General features: G+C 42.3%; 1 protein-coding gene across 1 annotated transcript in view; it reads right to left on the bottom strand.

Moving 5' to 3' along the window:
* The window catches only part of CCNC (cyclin C), a 34,241-nt gene extending 18,241 nt beyond the window's left edge, over positions 1-16,000 (bottom strand). Inside the window, exons 1-5 of the mRNA XM_089665198.1 lie at positions 15,815-16,000; positions 5,937-6,043; positions 3,018-3,102; positions 666-735; positions 176-227 (exon numbers count right to left, since the gene is read on the bottom strand). Of these exons, the coding sequence (XP_089521324.1) occupies positions 176-227; positions 666-735; positions 3,018-3,102; positions 5,937-6,043; positions 15,815-15,846 (346 nt within the window). The 5' untranslated portion in view covers positions 15,847-16,000. The remainder of the gene's footprint in view (positions 1-175; positions 228-665; positions 736-3,017; positions 3,103-5,936; positions 6,044-15,814) is intronic.
* Between the last annotated feature and the right edge of the window lie 1,578 nt (positions 16,001-17,578).

The raw sequence follows: 17,578 nt of genomic DNA, 5'->3' as shown, positions 1-17,578 counted from the left end.
AGTGCAGTGCAGTGCAGTAATGATGTCGCTGCTACTTAAATACTGGCTTTGCAAAGGCATTTGGTGCACAAAAGGTAAGTTTGCTATTCTTTGTGGCTATTGAAGAATAATCTTTAATGAAATACAATTATCAATTTCATTTTTCTTGTTCCCTGTAAAAGAAACAGATACTTACATACAGAAGTAGCAGCAGAGATTAACCTTGTGTTCGATACAACACCAAACTCCTAAAAATCAGAATAGTAGTTTTAAATGTTACATTTATACGAGCAGTCCTGCCTTACTGTCCAAACTCAAAAACTGAGACAGGCACAGTGAACATAAATTTAATTTCTATTATGGTAGATTTTATTTAATGTTCAACTACAAAAAGCTACCTGAAATTTCTATGCTGCTTTCCTTATATTAGCACTACTATTGACCATTTAAGACCTATTCCCAGACCATGATGATATTTTATGTAATTAAAGTGAATCTGTGGCTGGTTCTCGCTTCCCAAAATGGTTCCAAGTTATGCATGCTCATATCTTTAAATGGTCTTTACTGTGCTCAGGAATCCTCAAAACTGGGGTGCAGATGACATGTTACAGCTTTCAGTTTCTATTGACCAACATGTATTTGCTCTAATAATCAGAAACTCTGTTTTTTTATGATTTATTCCTTACCTCTACTTTGGATGCCAAAAACACACATGTTGGTGCCATTAACACAGGGTCTATACTTTTCAAAGAATACCTGATAAAGAAAAAAAAATTACAAACCTCAAAACATGCAATTTGTGACAGACTAGTATATCAATCTCTAAGCAAACTGCACATTGTTTAGTTGCATTAAGGACACACATTTCAGAGATAAATGAATAACTCTACCCCTTTACTTGTTCAGTCTCATCTAGTATATGTAGCTCAGTGTTGGTAAGCAAGCTTAAGAAAAGATGTTGCTGAATTAGAAACAGTTCAAAAAAGGGCAACAAAATTAATAAAGGGGATGAAGGACCTCAGCTATGAGGATCGATTACATAGATTACAGCTATTCACACTGGAGAAGAGGCACTTATGAGGAGACATGATTATAAAGTAAAAATATATCAAAGTGACATCATAAACTGTTTAATCTACGATCCTTGAGGACAAGCAGCAATAATTTAATGTTACAAGAATGGAGGTTTAACTTTACATCGCAGAAATGGTTCTTTACTGTTAGAGCAGTAAAAATGTGGAACTCCCTCCCCCAGGAAATCGTACTAGGCGAGTGTTGACAACCTTTAGATTCCCTTCTCAGGAAGCAGAACAAACAGGGCTATGGGAAATGTTAAAGAATAAAAATCACATACAAAAAGACTGAACCTGTAATTTTTTCAGCCTTATAAACTATGTATATAAACATGTACTAAAAAAAAGCACAAATATAAGATAAACATATTTTTAGGATTGCAAAAATGAAACCTATCTTTAAAGCAGAGCTCCAGTCCCCCTAAAAAATTTTTTGTTAAAAGCAGATCCACGATGGCATTAACAATTGGAATAATTCAATATTAAAAGCATTGTAATTACTTAGAAATTCGTAAACATTTACCAGGATCTCGGAAGCAGGCAGGCGCCATGATAGCTGTGGGCATCTGAAGCCCACAGGTATTTATTTCCTGGAATCGTGCTGCTGGCTATCCCAACATGCACCACTCGCGCATGCGCAGTACAGACACTGCTCAGCGCGACATGTGCAGTACAGTTTGCCATAACAATGGTGGGACGGATGAAGTTCCCGCCCCGTCAGGCAACCTGTACAGCACTGTACTGCAAGGAAGGGAATATATCATGGACTCTGGTATAATGGCGCGAAACACCTCCCATTTGCGCCATTTCCAAGTCCCGCGATTACAGGAAACCAAAGGACTCCTGGGATACAGGAAACGACATCCCAGGGGACCTTGCAAATCGCCTTCATCGCCTAGGCGGTCGGGACCAGAACTGCAGGCTTGCAGTGGACAAAAAGGTATGTATAATAAAAAAAAAACCATCCAACTTGTGCTTTATTTCACAGAGACTACATAATAAGGTAAAGTATTAAAAATGGGTGGAACTCCGCTTTAAAAGTGTTACTAAACCCAGGACCCTGCATTCACTATATCTGGTCTCCCACAGTACACAGAACGTGGAAGTGCAATTGTTTTAGTAAATAAAAACTGCTAAATACCTTTTCTCATCAGCAGTTAGAGCAGCCTTTTGACTTCTATCAGTGTCCAGCAGAGCACTGGTTAAAGCTTGCAAAAATGAGTTTTCATTCTCCCTGATGGTCCTATGAGGCTGCCCAACCCCTGACCTCTGTCTGGACAGCGCTGATTAGCCCTGTGCAGATCACATGCAAAAAAGGAAAAAAAACTCTCAAGCAATACACACCAAACTGAGCATTTGCAGCTTGCCCCCAAGGTTCTGTTCTATCAGCAGCTGGAATGGGGACTGTGGAAGAAGGGGAGGATCAGAGAAGACAGAATCAAACATCCTTTTTACACAATGTAGAGGATTAACGCCTTAGGGTCCACAGTGGGTATAACAAGCATGCTTTACTTCATATACAGACGGATTTTACGGTTATGGGTTTAGTAACACTTTAAGTCACCCTCTTAGATATTTGCCTGTACATGGTACCTTGACGTCTAGATTAGGGTTCACCGCCCAACCTTTCAATTAGCATGCAAGTGGGCAGTAGAGGCTCTGACATCTGAATAAGTGTGTGGCTTAGTATCAGGAAAGGGTGGGGCTTAACAATGATTTAGCCAGAAACAGGGGAGTATACATTTTATTATTTGACTTGATTTAACTTTGATACCTGAAGAGATAGATCACTTTTATCACTTGCTATGAGCAACAAGCGGCATTAATGGTTTTGTACTTGATGTATCAACAAAGTGCAGACTACCCCTAATTGGCTGCACATTAAATCAGATGAACAGCAGATAAGCAAGTTATAAGACATGGAATAGCAGAGCAAGCAAGAAACAACAACGCGTTAGAACTTACCGTGCATAGAATCTTTTAAAATAAACAGTGGCAGTAGCTATAACTTGTTGTCTTAATTTAAGGTGTTCCCCTAAAGCTTGGATAACTGCAAATAAAATAGCAACACAAGTTGTTCACTAAAAAGGTATATTAGTTAGCAAAGTAAAACAAGCGCGTGAAATGCTTTAGTCATAGAGACACTGGGCTCAATTCATGAAACAGTATCCACCGCTTTAAGATCAGTGGTGAAATAAATCATAGCATTTTTCAAAAATTCATACTAAAATACCACATGCGCTATTTCTTGAAGTGAGGCGGTAATTTAGTAGTGATGCGGAATTTCAGTATTTCAGTGAATAGTTGGTTGTTAAAGAGCTGGCACCAGCAGTGTCTTCAACAACCATGACTCATCTACTGTCAGCAGGAATTCCCTGCAGACAGCAGAATGCAAACAAAAGAAGAGCCAACAATAAAAAAAATAACATAAAGAGAGCGGGCCCCTTGCCAATCCATACCAAGCCCTTCAGATCTGGTATTGATTTTGAGGGGACCCCATGCCTATTGAAAAAAAAAAAAAGGAAAGGATGGTATGAAGCTCCCTCCCACAAAATCCATACCAGATCCTTATCCGAGCATGCAGTCTGGCACCCCAGGGAGGGGAATGAGCATGCATGCCCCCCCCCCCCCCCCCGAACAATACCAGGCCACACCTAAAGCAAGGGCATTATTCAACTTTAGTCAAACTTTAAAACTTTAGTCAACACTTTACTTTTGTTTTATCTAAATGGGATTTAACAGTGAATAATACTTACCTTACAGTGGTCCTAAAGGTTTATTCTTTTTTCTTTAAAATAATAAACACATCATACTTACCTGCTCTGTGCAAAACCAGTCCTGATCTTCCTCTTCTCAGGGCCCCCACCAGCGCTTCTGACCCCTCCCCCTTGCTGATTGCCCCCAGAGCAAGCTGCTTGCTTTGGGGGCACTTGGTGCATGCTCGCTCTCGAGCTGCCTGTGTGTCTATGGGACAAACAGAGCATGCTCAGTCCGGCCGCTCCCTCCTAACTGGCTGTGATTGACAGCAGTGGAAGCCAAATCGCTGGATCGAGATCGGCCTCAGGAAAGTATGGGGGGGGGGGCAGCGGGGAGAACTGCACATTAAAGTTTTTTTACCTTCATGCAAAAAAACCTTCACCCTTTACAACCACTTTAAAGTGCATGTAAACTCTAACAATTGTTATTTTATTTACTCCCTTTTGGTCTGTTAAATATAAATGAGTGCAAAAAAGTATCCAACATCCAGCCAAAAATCTTGTGAGCTAAAAACGACCTGTGCTTTCTGTTACCAGCATTGTTCCCTGCCATCACTGCAGAGTACAAATTACCTCCCTCACTTAACACACTCTCTTTCCTAGGGTGATAATGCTGCTCAGTACAGTTATCACTAGAGATGCACCGAAATTCCGGCGGCTGAAACATATCGGCCAAAAATAACCCTATCAGCATTTTGCCGATAGGACAAAGTGAGCCAATACAGGTGCCAATAATGAGACCTGGGCCCCAATCAGTGGCAGACTATTTGGCCGGGGGTTTAGGGAAGCTGTGTGTATTTTTAAATATAATTGCTAGCTTTTTTTTCCTTCACTTTATACTTCCGAAAAGGAGCTGTCATTCGCCCCGCTGCTAAAGTAAACAAAGTGGCGGAGTAACCCAGTAACCTCGCCCCTTTATTTTAGCGGTGGGGTGAATGACATCTCCTTCTCGGGGCTATAAAAAAAAATTTACAAAAAAGCCGGCAATTGCATTTAAAAGCTGGTAATGACATTTAGTGGCGGCGTGTGAGGGAACCTGTCTATATACACTGCTCCTCTTCTTGCACACACTGCCCCCACCCCCACCCCCCTACAAAGAGGACCTGTCACGTATATGCTATCACATAGAGGATTATTAGTCCCCTATGTGATAGCAATAAAATCATAAGTTAAAAAAAAAAAAGTTAAAATTTAAGCCTCCCCACATACATGGACATTTGCGGTTTCACTTTTCGGCAAAGTGCATCCTGAATTTTCGGTTTTGGCACTAGAAATTTCATTTTGATGCACCACTAGTTAACACCACACCCTAAAACAAGAAGTCTGTTAATGGCAGAAATACAAAGTTAAAATATAGGGAATGAAGTATAAAAAGAGAAAACTAATGCAGCTACCACATCTAAGGACAGGTAAGCTGCAATAGTATCATTTTTTTGTTCTTGTGTTTAGATTCGATTTAACCAAAAGTTTCACAGCAGCAGGAGCTCCAATCCTCTTCTCTCCAGTGCTGGAATTTAGGCAGGACATGAATATCATCTTACACTATGCAGGACCAACAGTTACCATTAATCCTGTATTGCAGGTGGTGTAAGAGCCAGGGGCAGCAACACGACATGAGAAGGAGAGGGGCTTCTGTGGCTCGGCCATCGCTACTGGCACCGATGGCGAGGAAGAATGTGGGACCATATTTTAGGGGGAGTATTCCTTTCTATTTAATTATGCATCTGCTGGGGAAGGTGTGTGTAAAAAAAAAAAAAAAACACAAAAAAAAAAAACCCACAGTTAACCCATTGTAAAAAAAAAAACCAACACACAAACAAAAACAACCAATTTATAAAATTTTGTGGATGTTTCCATTTTGTTTTAGAAATATTTTCTATTAGCTCATATTGCTTCTGCAGTTTGCGAGGACAAATATTGGAACAGGTAGACTGTATTTTACAAGAAAATTCTACAATCCCATAAAATGTGCCCCTTGTGAACACCCTTGCCAACGTTTCTTTATCCCATACTTACTTCAACAACTTGCTGAAACAAAGCTCCCACTGCCCGCCAATATCTATACCCTCTGAATTCAGTTACATTCATATTAGAGCTAACATGTTTATGATGGGCAGATCCTGCTTACCATTTGTGAAAAATATTTGCAGCTTCCAATACTCTTCTTCTGTTAGGAATTTTAGGTCCTTTTGGCGCTCCTTTAATAAATCCTGTTTATCCAAAATCCATTGTAAACTAAAGAAAAAGAAATCTGCATTATATATGGGATGCATAATAGGTCTACAGAAAAGCATGTGTACCTCACACTGTCATGTCAGCATTCTGCTTGCTGTTAAATTGCTCTCCAGATAGGGGCACAGCAAAACACAGACTACTTTAGGCCAATGATGTTCAACTCCAATGATAGAAGGGGACAAGTGTGGCCACTGACATCAACAAAGCTGTCAAAGACTGCAGGCATTCAATGGGAGATGGTCAAAGACTATAGGCATGCAATAAGAGAGGGTCAGAAACTGCAGATATACAACGGGAGATGGTCAAAGACTATGGGCATGCAATAAGAGAGGGTCAGAAACTGCAGATATACAACGGGAGATGGTCAAAGACTATGGGCATGCAATAAGAGAGGGTCAGAAACTGCAGATATACAACGGGAGATGGTCAAAGACTATGGACATGCAATAAGAGAGGGTCAGAAACTGCAGATATACAACGGGAGATGGTCAAAGACTATGGGCATGCAATAAGAGAGGGTCAGAAACTGCAGATATACAACGGGAGATGGTCAAAGACTATGGGCATGCAATAAGAGAGGGTCAGAAACTGCAGATATACAACGGGAGATGGTCAAAGACTATGGGCATGCAATAAGAGAGGGTCAGAAACTGCAGATATACAACGGGAGATGGTCAAAGACTATGGGCATGCAATAAGAGAGGGTCAGAAACTTCAGATATACAACAGGAGATGGTCAAAGACTATAGACATGCTACAAGAGAGGGTCAGAAACTGCAGATATACAACGGGAGATGGTCAAAGACTATCGACATGCTGCAAGAGAGGGTCAGAGACATGTTGTACGAGGTGGATAGAGACTGCAAAATTGCTAGAGTTGTTGGGAGACTGGGGTAACATGCTTCGTATAACAGTCAGGGATTGGAGACACATTACATGAGACTGCAGATCACTGCTGCTACAAGACAATAAGGAAACACAGATTTCTGCCTGCAGGGGCCCTTAGGGATACACAAAAAGTGCCAAAGGGCCACAGGTTGGGCACTCAGGTCCTAGGCCCAATGTTGCACAAAACATTCAGTCAGCTGCACCACAACTGTGTTCAGCTCTCTCCTTTAATAAATCAAGTTCTAAGAACTTTCATTACCGATCTCAATCATTCTAATGTTCAGGGGTATGATTCTCCCATCCAGACATTACATTGTCTATGTGGGATAGGTTAACAGGAAGTGCTGTTACTGGCAGGATCTCCACCATACAGCAGGAGCAACGTCTCATTCTGGCTGCATTCAAACATCTGTAGATCAAGAAATGCACAAAAAAAAAAAAAATGTGTCACTCTTGTGGTGTCATTTATTGCTGACCACAGATAGCTGATAGATGGCTTCACCACGGCCGGTCAGTTCTGGGAGGGCATCATATAACATCCTCCCACCATGCGCCCTCCCACACGCTCCCGGCGATCTCCGTGTCCTACGGACACAGATGATCACATAATGTGGAAAACAGCCAATCACAGCGGCCTTTTACCATGTGATCAGTTGTGTCCAATGACACAGCAGATCACCGGTAAATGCAGTTGCCGGTTATCAGCTGCACTTTCCTCACGCTGTCACAGTGTAAGGAAAGTACTGCCGATAACCGGCAAATGTCAGAGGAGGGATCGGCACTGATGATCAGTGCCCAGCAGTGCCAACCACCAGTGCCACCCACCTGTGCCCAGCAGTGCCGCCCACAAGTGACATGTGAGCACTGAGGAAAAAATGATGCAGCGCTACTCACAAACCATAAGTCACATATAACACTAATGCATACATAAAAATAGAAACAATATATAAAGTGACACAATGTGCAAAAGAAAAAATGTGATTAGATCCACATGGGGTCTTTACAAATATCTGACCGTGATCTGATCCTGACTGGATCCAAAGGTGAATAAGAAGTGAAAAATATACAACCACATAAATGGTAATAAACAATGTGTGAACCGATATTTACATCAAGTAAGTAACAAGAGTGAGTTAATCCTAAACAGGATTTGAAGGTGATTGTGAATAATAGTCCAAATAGGGACTTGTGGGTCATATGTCCAAGGAATTGGACTCAAATTAAGAACAAACGCATAAACATGCAAGTGAATGTTTTCTGCAAGACCAGATGTGCATAAATAATGCAAAAAATATATCAACTCAAAACACTAAATGGTGTATCCATATAAAAGGTATATACAGTGAGGAACAGAAGTATTTGAACACCCTGCGATTTTGCAAGTTCTCCTTCTGTACCAAATATTAACACTGATTTTCTCAGGTGCTCAAATATTTATGTTCAGCAGTGCAAGACAATTAAATTCTTTAAAAATCATACAATGTGATTTCCTGAATTTTTTTTCTTAATTCTGTCTCTCAGAGTGGGAATGCACCTACAATGTGAATTTCAGACCCCTGCACCTACAATGTGAATTTCAGACCCCTGCACCTACAATGTGAATTTCAGACCCCTGCACCTACAATGTGAATTTCAGACCCCTGCACCTACAATGTGAATTTCAGACCCCTGCACCTACAATGTGAATTTCAGACTCCTGCACCTACAATGTGAATTTCAGACCCTTCCATGATTTCTAAGTGGGAGAACTTGCAAAATCGCAGGGTGTTCAAATACTTCTCTTCCTCACTGTACATCAGATACATATCAAATTCAAAATATATATATGCAATAGTGGAAAATGTCCGTGCAGTCTTATCTGACATAAAGCATGCAACAAAACGCATGACAAAAAAAAGACAAAAAAACAACAAAATATATGTGAAAAAAAGTCCAAAATGATGCTAACACCACCACGCAATCCAATAACCAAGATGTACACACGTGCCCGTGGATAGTGAATGTGGGTAACCACAGAAGAGTATCCGTAAGTAGCTGAATTAGCCTCTCACCTCATTGCTTCGACCCGCAGGGGTCAAAACACTTTTGGGATCACAACTCTGGATCCTCCATGTGTATGGTTCCTCTGTCACTGAATATCTCTCCCTGCAACGATCTCCCTCTCTGGGGTGTGCGTATTGGTGGCGATATCCTCTCCAGGTATACGGTTAGGGTATAAGCCAATATCTATTTCTGTTCTGAAGAATCTGTGTTCCACCTTTGGATCCGGTCAGGATCAGATCACGGTCAGATATTTGTAAAGAACCCATGTGGATCTAATCACATTTTTTCTTTTGCACATTGTGTCACTTTATATATTGTTTCTATTTTTATGCATACATTAGTATAATATGTGACTTATGGTTTGTGAGTAGCGCTGCATCATTTCTTCTCATCGCACTTATTTGATCATTGGTATATGATTGGATGTTAGCAGCTTCTCTTTGATTTTTGTATTACATTGCAGGTAGAAGCGCAGAAGGTTCACACCACTATTTGACAGGTGAGCACGCTGCTTGTCCGCAGCAAGGCTAAAAGGTAGAAAAAAACTACCTGCCGACGCCTGGAACTACATGTCCTGGGCATCGGGTGATAGGAATCGAACATCCCTGACTATACATGTAAAAATTAGCATTTAACGTTCAAGCCAATACCTTACATGTGTGGTGTGAACACTGTTTACATATGCGTGCGCGACCTAAGTATGTATTTCCCTTTGCACGGGGGGACTAGGGGGCTTAAAACATTTTATTTATTTTTAATTTTTACACTGTCTCTATTTTTTTTATCCCTTTATGGCTATCACAAGAGATGAACAGCATCCCTTGTGATAGTTGGAGCAGTGACAGATCCTCATTATAGAGAGATCTGGGGTCTTCAAAGCATGAGATCAAACTCAGATCAGTTTAATCTGATGCTTTCACAGGCTCGTAATCATCTGTTTACATTAGACAGAAACCGGAAGTGTGTCTTGCCTACAGTCAAGGTCTTCCTTACCATTTGGTCCCCTATTTATTGACCATCCACATGTATAGCATCTTCTCTCTAAAGAAGGGAGCTCAACTCCCGAAACACGTTAACACTTTCCACTACAGGATTCCCGCTACTTGGGACTGTCAATTGTGGCTCGCTCTTTGTTTTTATGACCTATTGGTTTGTGAGTATCCATTTGTTTTTATCACAATAAATTTCTTTGTATCACGGTAATACAAGAGGAGAGTGCGCCCTCTCTCATTCTTTTTTGCATACAATCAAGCATGGTGGTGGGAGTGTCATGGTCTGGGGCTGCATGAGTGCTTCCGGCATTGGGGAGCTACAGTTCATTGAGGGAACCATGAATGCCAACATGTACTGTGACATACTGAAGCAGAGCATGATCCCCTCCCTTCGGAGACTAAACACACCTCCAAGATGACCACTGCCTTGCTAAAGAAGCTGAGGGTAATGTTGATGGACTGACCAAGCATGTCTCCAGACCTAAACCCTATTGAGCATCTGTGGGACATCCTTAAATGGAAGGTGGAGGAGCGCAAGGTCTCTAACATCCACCAGCTCTGTGATGTCATCATGGAGGAGTGGAAGAGGTCTCCAGTGACAACCTGTCTAGCTCTGGTGAACTTCATGCCCAAGAGGGTTAAGGCAGTGCCGGAAAATAATGGTGGCCACACAAAATATTGACACTTTGGGCTGTACACTCACTACTTTACATTGTAGCAAAGTGTCATTTCTTCAGTGTTGTCACATGAAAAGAGAGAATAAAATATTTACAAAAAATGTGAGGGGTGTACTCACTTCTGTGAGATACTGTACATCCCCAATTCCAAAAAAGTTGGGACTCTATGTAGAATCTACAAATAAACAGAATGCCATGATCTGCAAATTTCATAAACCCATATTTTTTTCACAATAGAAATGTACTGTTTTAAGAGGAAAAAAAAATATGGTAATTTTGAAACTGATGGCAGCAACATGTCTTAAAGTTGGGACAGGTAACCAAAAGCTGGCAAAGTGGTACTAAAAATTAACAGCTGCAAGAATATGAGATTTACAAATTATTGCATTGTTTTATGTAGATTTTACACAGCATCCCTACTTTTTTAGAATTGGGGTTGTAGAGGTGATTGATCGCCTTTGCAGCCTCCTGAATCATTTCTATCAACAAGCATACATCTCACTGTAAAAGGTGAAAAAACGCTGCTATAAAGTGGTTTACATGTTGAAGATGCCGCCATTGCAATCCTGAAAACTGGTGGCAGTGAAAGGGTTAGGAAAACTTTGTAAAATGAGATAAGATACTAAAAATACTGAAAGATAGATTTGGGGTTGCATACATGTTAAACTATTGCACACATTGGGGGTCAATTCACTAAAGGTTACTGCATGCGATAACACGGTCACGTGATTCATTTGCATAAATGATCGCATGCGATAAGAGTCAATTCATCAAAGTAAAATATCGCACATTTGTTAAAAATAGTGAGATAAATACTGCAAAAAACATGAGATAAATCATTAAAGTTAATTCATTAAAAAACACATTCGTTATTTATCACCAGGTATTTTAGAACTGTAACAACTATTAGAGGAACTCTGCACTGGCCAGAAAGTGAAAGGTATACAATGTATGCATGTAAAAATGTACTCCTCTGAGCTCAGGAATGAAAATAAATTGTAACATTTCATCAGAAGGAGATCATTTAGTCAATGAAATCACACTAGAATGTTTTCATCGTTTCACATAATTGCTGTGTGCCTTCTGGTGTAATGTTAGCCTGCAAAAAAAAAAAAAAAAATTGTGAAAAAACACTGCCAAAAATAACACAAGATTTAAATGCCAAGTATCGCAAAACAAAAATTTACCGCATTCGGTAAATAACACGTTTTTTAGTGAATTGACTACTTTTGAAATAAATACCGCATGAGTTATTTTAACTCAAAAAAACCATGCAGTATTTATCTCTTAGTGAACTGACCCCATTGTCAGAATATCTTTGTTCACAAGAAAAAGGATTAAACCATTACAAGCCAAAGCTGAGTCTGGGAGGGTTGTTATTCTGAAAATGCTGGCTGCCATGATACTCCAATAGTTTCAAGAGTGTGAGCACTGACACAGAATAAGTACACAGATCAGGCAGTTCTGACTTCACTTGCTGCATGCTAGTTTTGTGGACAGCCAATAAATTAGCATTTTAATGTAAAGGTCAGCAATGGCAGCCTACACCTTGCTCCTTTTCCGCATCATCGTGTGCTTGGCATATTTGGGTGCCATTACAATGAATGACACCACAAGCGCCACACGTGGTTTTCAAACTTTATGCACTGTACAAAAAAAAAAAAAATCATGTGTTTTGCTGCATACTCATGCACACTAGTGTGAATGGAGGATAAGTGAGTGTTGCCGGGAAGTGTGTTACTCTCCTAGATTGTAAGCTCCATGGAGCAGGGCCCTCAACTCCCTCTTGTATTGAACTGTATTGTTACTGTATTGTCTCCCGTTATATTGTAAGGTGCTGAGCAAACTGTTGGCACTATACAGAGCCTGTATAATAACTTGCAGGATCACTGGGTAAAAATAAGGAGAAAGCCTGAAAACGAAAACCAATGGAGCCACCACATCAAATAGTGGGCATACATGCTTCAATTTTATCCAATCAATGTGTGATTTGATCGAAACAGCTAAAACGGGCATACCTTCTCCGACTGATTTAGATCGTATTCAAACTGATTTGCTCGGTGGAAAATGATTAATCATTCTGCATTGATCAGCGGCAATGAAATGCTGTGGTCATTAATCTGATCGAATTTAAATCAGTTAAGTGAAAACAGACATGCAATCATACACTATATTGCTAAAAGTATTGGGACGCCTGCCTTTACAGGCATGTGAACTTTGATGGTATCCCAGTCTTAGTCCCTAGGGTTCAATATTGAGTTGGCCCACCCTTTACAGCTATAACAGCTTCAACTCTTCTGGGAAGGCTGTCCACAAGGTTTAGGAGTGTGTCTATGAGAATGTTTGACCATTCCTCCAGAAGTGCATTTGTGAGGTCAGGAACTGATGTCAGACAAGAAGGCCTGGCTCGCAGTCTCTGCTCTAATTCATCCCAAAGGTGTTCTATCAGGTTGAGGTCAGGACTCTGTGCAGGCCAGTCACGTTCCTCCACCACAAACTCACTCATCCATGTCTTTATGGACCTTGCTTTGTGCACTGTTGAGCAGTCATGTTGGAACAGGAAGGGGCCATTCCAAAACTGTTCCCACAAAGTTGGGAGCATGAAATTGTCCAAAATGTCTTGGTATGCTGACACCTTAAGAGGTCTTTTCACTGGAACTAAGGGGCCAAGCCCACCCCCACACCATAATCCACCCTCCACCAAACATTGGCTCAATGCAGTCAGGCAAGTACTGTTCTCCTGGCAACCACTAAACCCAGACATGTCCATCAGATTACCAGAGAAGCGAGATTGGTCACACCAGAGAACATGTCTCCACTGCTCTAGAGTCTAGTGGTGGCGTGCTTTACACCACTGCATCTGACACTTTGCATTGCACTTGGTGATGTACTAATCTGAAGGCCACATGAAGTTTGGAGGTCTTTAGCTATAGACTCTGCAGACAGTTGGCGACTTCTGCACACTGTACGCTTCAGTATGCACTGACCCTGCTCTGTCATTTTATGTGGCCTACCACTTTGTGGATGAGTTGCTGTTGTTCCCAGTTGCTTCCATTTTGTTATAATACCTCTAACAATTGACCATGGAATATTTAGTAGCAAGGAAATGTCACAGATGAAATTATTGCACAGGTGGTAACCTATCACGGTACCACGCTTGAGTTCACTGAGCTCCTGAGAGTGACCCATTCATTCACATATATTTGTAGAAGCAGTCTGCATGCCTAGGTGCTTGATTTTATACATCTGTGGCCATGGAGGGGCTTAGAACACCTGAATCCAATGATTTGGAGGGGTGTCCCAATACTTTTAGCAATATAGTGTATCTTTCAACTATTGATCTAAAGCAAATTCTCGTGTGGCAGATCAGATGAAAGGGTTGTATGCTATAGAGCAGAGGTCTCCAAACATTCTAAACAAAAGGGCCAGTTTATTGTCCTTCAGGATCTGGGGGGCTGGACTGTGGCCAGTGGGAGTAGAAAATGTCTCGGGATCAGTGCCCAATCATTGGTTTTAATGGAAGGAATAGTGCCCCACTGTTGGTATCAAAGGAAAGAATAGTGTTCCATTGATGGTGTCAGTAGTGGAATGGTGCCCCAAGGGTCAGATAAAGGCAAACAAAGGGCCACATATTGGTAACCACTGACCTAACTGGATGACATTTAGCTTGCTGTGTTATCATCTAGTAGGAGTAGAATATGCCATGGCATCAGTGGCTCGTTATTGGTTGTAATGAGAGGAATAGTGCCCCATTTTTGGTATCAGTGGAAAGAACAGTGCCCCATTGATGGTGTTAGTAGGGAGAATGACAATCCAAGGACCTGATAAAGCAGCTGGTCCACAGTTTGGTGACCACTGACCTAACTTTATGACATTTAGTTTGCTGTGTTACCATGTAGTGGCAGTAGAAAATTCCCTGGCATCAGTGCCTCATTATTGGTTTTAATGGGAGGAATAGTGCCCCATTTTTGGCATCAGTGGGAAGAATAGTGCCTTATTGATGGTGTCAGTAGGGGGAATGGCGATCCAAGGACCTGGCAAAGGGCCACATCCAGCTCCCCAGGCCGCAGTTTGGAGACCAATGCTATAGAGCGAACAATCCTACTGGGAGAAAGCAATCAGAAAATAAATCAATCATTTATTGAAGATCTGTTTGAGCACCATAAGGACTGCAATATATGTTTGTTCTTTGGAAATAATACACTGCAAGACCCCTTTCAGAAGGCCGTTCCAATCAGGTCCACTTGTCAGTTGTTCAGGTGCATGTGATCGGAAAGGTCCATTCATCTTTATGAATAGGCAGGTCTACACGTACTTGTGTCCGTTTACACCCGCCTAACACTGCTTCTGATTAGGTCCATTAAAAAACATAGGTCTTTCGTTTAGGCAGAGTGGCTTGGAGGTAGCTGCTTGTAAACGAACAATGGTGTCCATTTACCCCTGGTTGCCCATACAGCAGAGCGGGCTTTGCATAAACTGATTCCCCAGGAAAACGGTCCACAGATCCCGGTAATTGCAGATTCTGCCCCATGTGAAAGAGGCTTAAGGGTAGGTATACACTTGTACAGTCTCTGAAAAGTGATCCAGGTTGTTTTTCAGTAGCTGCTATCAGGCGTTCAGAAGGTGGCCCTGGCTTATTTTTGCTCTTTGAACCCGCTCCCCACATAGCAATTTTCAATGGGACTAATATGCTGTCAGCACAAGTCAAGCACTTGGCAGATTGTTGCACTGAAGCCCCATTGTTTCAAACTGACCACTTTGACAGGTGGCGTCACCTGTCTGCTTGCATCAAGTATGCCATGACACAAAGCATCATAGGCACTGCAAGTGATCAGCCCTCTCTGGCTGTATGGCAAGCAGTTGGTAAAACCACAACTCAACCACCTGTTTTTACCTCCCCCCCAGCCAACCATGTAAAAGAGGCCTAAGAAAGTCCTTTCTAAGCTGCCTGAGCTCAGAGGACTGTAATCAGACAGGTAGAGATGATCTGGAGCAGTGTTTGTATTCAGTGCAGCGAGGCCTGAGCACACACACACACACGATCAGAGGTGAGGGCACATACTGAAGACAGGAAGAATGGGGAGCCGGCTGTACACAGAAGCTCTCTTCTATCTAGGTGGGGGGGTGTCAGACAGGCCGGCCAGCCGGTCGGCTCTCCAGGCACTACTCACTAGTGAGAGCTCTGCCAGAAATTCCCCGCCATCAAACCTCCACCGGCAGCAACACGTCTGAGCGGAACCCCGGACTGGTGACGTCACCCCGAGCTTCTCTCCGCCGGTCCGCACCACAACACGGCTCCCTAGGCTGCGGTACAGGAAGTTAACCGGCGTGCAACCCAATACGCTTCCGACTGGGAACTTGTGCCGGCCGGAACCAAAGAATGAAGAGGAAGGCGTGTGTGTGTGCTGCTGGTTTAGAAGGGAAGGTTGAGGTTTGAGAGATGGTTACTGTATTCCTCCATTGTACAGAAGAAGATCTGTTTGATAGTGCTTTTATGTTTGCTTTGAAGTAGTAGTTATGTATGTACAGGGGTTAGGCAGAAAAATGGAAACACAACATGATTTGCAGGTGTGAGAGTGATGACATGTTTCGTGTTGAAAGTGAAAATGATGTAGCATTCCTTTGCTTCCACTGTGTGATGAGACTAGGGTTGTCACCTCCCTCTAAAACCAAATACATATTAAAGCGGAGTTCCACTCAAAAGTCGAAGCTCTGCCTCCTCCTCCCCTCCGCTGCCACATCTGGCACCTTTTTGGGGAGGGGTAGCTGGTTTTGACCAGTGGCGAACTGAGCCGGACATTGGACCCCCCCCCCTTCCTTCTAGGGTTGCCACCTCATCCCTTTAATTGCCTCCCACCTGCCATATAAGGAAATGACGGGCACAAGGCTGTTCTCTCGTTCTGGGAGGACATCATATGACGTCCTCCCACTCTAACCGCGTGTGCACGGCCCCGGGAGCACGCAGCGTGGCGATCGGTGGTGCACTGTGTCCCTTGGACACAGCAGATCACCAATCAACGGAAAGACCCAAAGATGTCGGCTCAGTCATGTGATCAGCGGTGTCCAATCACAGCTGATCGCATGTAAATAAGAAAATGCTAGTTATCGACATTTCTCTCCCCACGAGCTGTCACACTGACAGCTTGAGAGGAGAGGAGAGCCGGTAGTTGGCATTCCTCAGAGGGGACATGTACATTGATCATCAGGGCCACCTATCAGTGCCCATCAATACCACCTGCCAGTGACCATCAGTGCCACATATCAGTGCCTACCAGTGCACATCAATGCCACATATCAGTGCCCATCTGAGCTGCCTTTCAGTGCCACATATCAATGCCAGTCAGTGCCACCTATCAGTGCCGCTTAACAGTGTCAGTCAGTGCCGCCTATCAGTGCCATATATGAGTGCTGCCTTTCAGTGCACATCAGTGATGCCTGTCAATGCCCATCAGTGCCACCTATCAGTGCAGCCTATCAGTGCCCATCACTGCAGACTCATTAGCGCACATCAGTGAAGGAGAAAAATCATTTATTTACAAAATTTTATAACAAAAACTAATTTTCAGTTGTTTTTGGTTTGTTTAGCAAAAAATGAAAAACCCAGAGGTGATTAAATACCACCAAAAGAAAACTCTATCTGTCTCAAAAAATGATAAAAACTTCATATGGGCACAGTGTTGCATGACCGCGCAAATGTCATTCAAAGTGCGACAGCACTGAAAGCTGAAAACTGACCTGGGCAGGATGGGGGTATAATTGCCATGTAGGTAAGTGGTTAAACCCAAACACTAAGGGTTCATGTACACGGGGTGTTTGAAAAACTTTTCTGAACCCTGGAAACTGACTGCTACAAATGGAAGGTTAAAAACATCAGTTTGCGTTTAGAAGCATTTTTCAAAGATAACCTCAGGAGACACTCCCAAATGCTCAGAATG

Source organism: Staurois parvus, unplaced genomic scaffold (assembly GCF_062004578.1).
Source record: "Staurois parvus isolate SC_StPar_1 unplaced genomic scaffold, SC_StPar_1.0 ptg000048l, whole genome shotgun sequence".
NCBI classification, from domain to species: domain Eukaryota; kingdom Metazoa; phylum Chordata; class Amphibia; order Anura; family Ranidae; genus Staurois; species Staurois parvus.
This window is presented reverse-complemented; position numbering and strand designations above follow the sequence as displayed.